The 3,062-nt window shown below is 38.7% G+C and overlaps 1 protein-coding gene across 1 annotated transcript in view; it reads right to left on the bottom strand.

The window, feature by feature from the left end:
- Positions 1-704: 704 nt before the first annotated feature.
- Rnf168 (ring finger protein 168, E3 ubiquitin protein ligase) overlaps positions 705-3,062 on the bottom strand; it is a 22,082-nt gene continuing 19,724 nt past the window's right edge. Inside the window, exon 6 of the mRNA XM_013019495.1 lies at positions 705-2,418. Coding sequence (XP_012874949.1) covers positions 1,477-2,418 — 942 coding nt within the window. The 3' untranslated portion in view covers positions 705-1,476. The remainder of the gene's footprint in view (positions 2,419-3,062) is intronic.

Genomic DNA, 3,062 nt, shown 5'->3' with positions numbered 1-3,062 from the left:
ATATTTCATTACAATTATTATATAGAGGGCAATTTTTTTGAGAAAGGGCAAATTGAATTTTGAATTAGAATTTTATCCATCATTACCCAATCAATATTCACACAGATGCCATAAAGTATGCAAAGAATGACAGAATCTTAACAAAATTTGGAAGGAAAAAAAACTGATGGTACATGAAAATACCAATAACTTAAAGCTAGAATTCATGCTAGAAGAGCTTATTGTTTATTGATATTAAATGGATTACTAACACACCAGCAAAAATGCTATTAAGACTATTGTTGTTTCTACTGATGAAACAAACTAAGGCTCAATAGTCTCTCAGTTAAACGTTACTAAATAAAATCAGTGCTTTGTGATTTAACTTTCAAAGACAAGATTGATAAACCTCATATATCATTTCCTATTTTTTCCCATAAATACTTGCTTGTTCCAGCTTCCACAACATAATGTGATAGAATTGTCTTACTGTCTTTTTTTATTTTCTGGAACTCTGGGCCTGGGTGCTGTCCCTCAGCTCTTCAGCTCAAGGCAGGCGCTCTACCACTTGAGCTACAGCGCCACTTCCTGTTTTCTGGTGGTTTATTGGAGATAGGAGTCTCACGGTCTTTCCTGCCCAGGCTGGCTTTGAACCATGATCCTCAGATCTCAGCCTCCTGAGTAGCTAGGATTACAGGCGTGAGCCACCAGCGCCCGGCTTAGTAGCTTTTTTATATTAGATACTATGGTATCAAAAAGCTGTAAAACCAAAAATATTTTCTGTCATTTAGCAAAGAATGTTCTGCCAAAAGGAACCTGCTCTTCATTCTAGACCTACTCCCTAATACCCTTGTTTGGTTCCAACTGCAAGCCACCCCATCTAGCTCCTTCCCAATTCAAACTGTCCTTTCCATAAATAATTTGGTTTCTTTTCTGTAAATGAATTCCAATTTTCCAGAAAACTGATTTAATATTGATCCCATAAACCATTTTAACTCAAAGGAAACAATAGAATGCTTAAAATTTACACTGAGATGGAAAATTAATGTTGTACGTTTCAAGTATTTCCTAGGCTTTTAAACTCTATGTAGATTTCTTAACTACTTGGTCTAGTATAATTTGCTTTGATCACGGTTCATGATAAAAGGTGAGAGGCTGCTATAAAACATGAAATCTTGAGAACAGCTTTTCAAGAGTTCTTGGACTTTGACTAAGGCATTTTATGTCCATAAGGATGGCAAATTCAGTACTCAACACAGTTACTAACAATGGAAAAGATAGAGGCACCTGTTAACTACTGAGTTTTACAGAAACACATTTATACATTCTTCCCTTGTAATGACAATCCTTAATGATAACAACTATGACTACAGAGCAGAAATAACAACTATGACTACGGAGCAGAAATTTACAACAAACTTGTGAGGATTCTTTAATAGAAAAGACAGCTTCATAACCCAGCTGTTAGGTTACAAAATACTCCCTTTTACCCTTGCATTACTGCTTGTATCTCTGAAACATTTGAAAAATACTTTTCTGTGAATTACTAGGCTGAAGGGAATGAGTACTTTTATTTACATTACAATTATCTCTGGCAGAATTTGGCATCTTTTTTCCATTGGCTGAATATTTCAACTGGCTTTTAGAAGAAGGCTGCTGATTTTCGTCTCTTGAGCTTTTCCCCCGTTTTGAACACTCTGAATCAGTTTGTTTCTTGCAGTTCTTATCTTTGGAATATCTCCTCTGTCCATCAAGCAGTTTTTCTGGAGGTGAGGATATAGCACGTAACTGATACCCATCTGGAGATCCTTTTTGCCGGTTTGGCATCATTTGTTCTTTATCCACTTCCTTCTGAAGTTGCAATGCTAATAACCTGTCCTGCTCTTCTTGTTTATGTCTCTCAAAAAGTATATGCTCCATATCTATCAGTTTTTGTGTAAAATTTTTTTCTGTTTCCTCTAGATCTGAGGAAGATTTGGGGAACATTTTTCTTCTTTTTGAAGAAAAGCATAAATCCCCAACTGCTTCAAATGAGGACTCGTTTTTCCTTTTGGAAATATCATTACTGGTCAACAGGTGGGCCTCTTTATTTTCTGCGGAATCTGTGCTGTCTCCAGTCTTCTGCATCCTACCTGACATACTGCACCCATTCTCTGTGATGCCACAAGGTGTAAATGTAGCTTCTTTAGAATAGGTTTTACGTCCTTCAAGACTTCTGACACGAAGTTCTTTGTCACGATTACTTGATCTCGTTATGACTCTTCCTTCAAAGCACTGCTCCGCATCACAGGTACGTAACTGTAGCAAAGGTGACTCTATTGAGGACACTGCACCTTGCTCCTGAGTTTCAAGGCATATCTGTGGAGAAAGTGTTGGCATATCTTCTTTGGCTCTAGTGTCTGGCCATGTAGGACTTTTGACATCACTACTGTCAACTTCCTGTAGAAAACAAAAACACCAAGTATACAAGGTGAGAACATTAAATTATAATTCCAAATACATAGACACTATAGCCAAACAGTCACTGAACATAACTTTTACCAATACAGTATACTCTGTCTCTCTCCTTAACAATGTTAGGGATAACAGCTGGGCGCTGGTGGCTCATACTTGTTATCCTAGCTACTAAGGAGGGTGAGATCTGAGGATCACAGTTCAAAGCCAGCCTGGGTAGGAAAGTCCATGAGACTCTTTATCACCAATAACATCCCCTCTTCCCCCACACCAGAAAACCATAAGTGGCACTGTGGCTCAAATGGTAGAGAGCTAGCCTTGAGCTGAAGAGCTAGGGACAGGGTCCAGGCCCAGAGTTCAAGCTCTATGAACCACAAAAAAAACAAAACAAAACAACAATATTAGAAATAAATCCAAGACCCTGTGCATGGTAGGCAAGTATCCTATTTCTGAGCTACATTCCTAGCTTCCTTTCTCTCTTCCTTTATTTTTTGGTAGCATTGAGGATTGAAATCTGGTGCTTTTTTTTTTTGGGGGGGGGGTCCGGTCGTGGGGCCTGAACTCTGGGCCTGGGCACTGTCCCTCAGCTCTTCAGCTCAAGGCTAGCGCTCTACCACTTGAGCCACAGT

The sequence above is a fragment of the Dipodomys ordii genome, unplaced genomic scaffold (genome assembly GCF_000151885.1).
Source record: "Dipodomys ordii isolate 6190 unplaced genomic scaffold, Dord_2.0 Scaffold45, whole genome shotgun sequence".
NCBI lineage: Eukaryota > Metazoa > Chordata > Mammalia > Rodentia > Heteromyidae > Dipodomys > Dipodomys ordii.
This window is presented reverse-complemented; position numbering and strand designations above follow the sequence as displayed.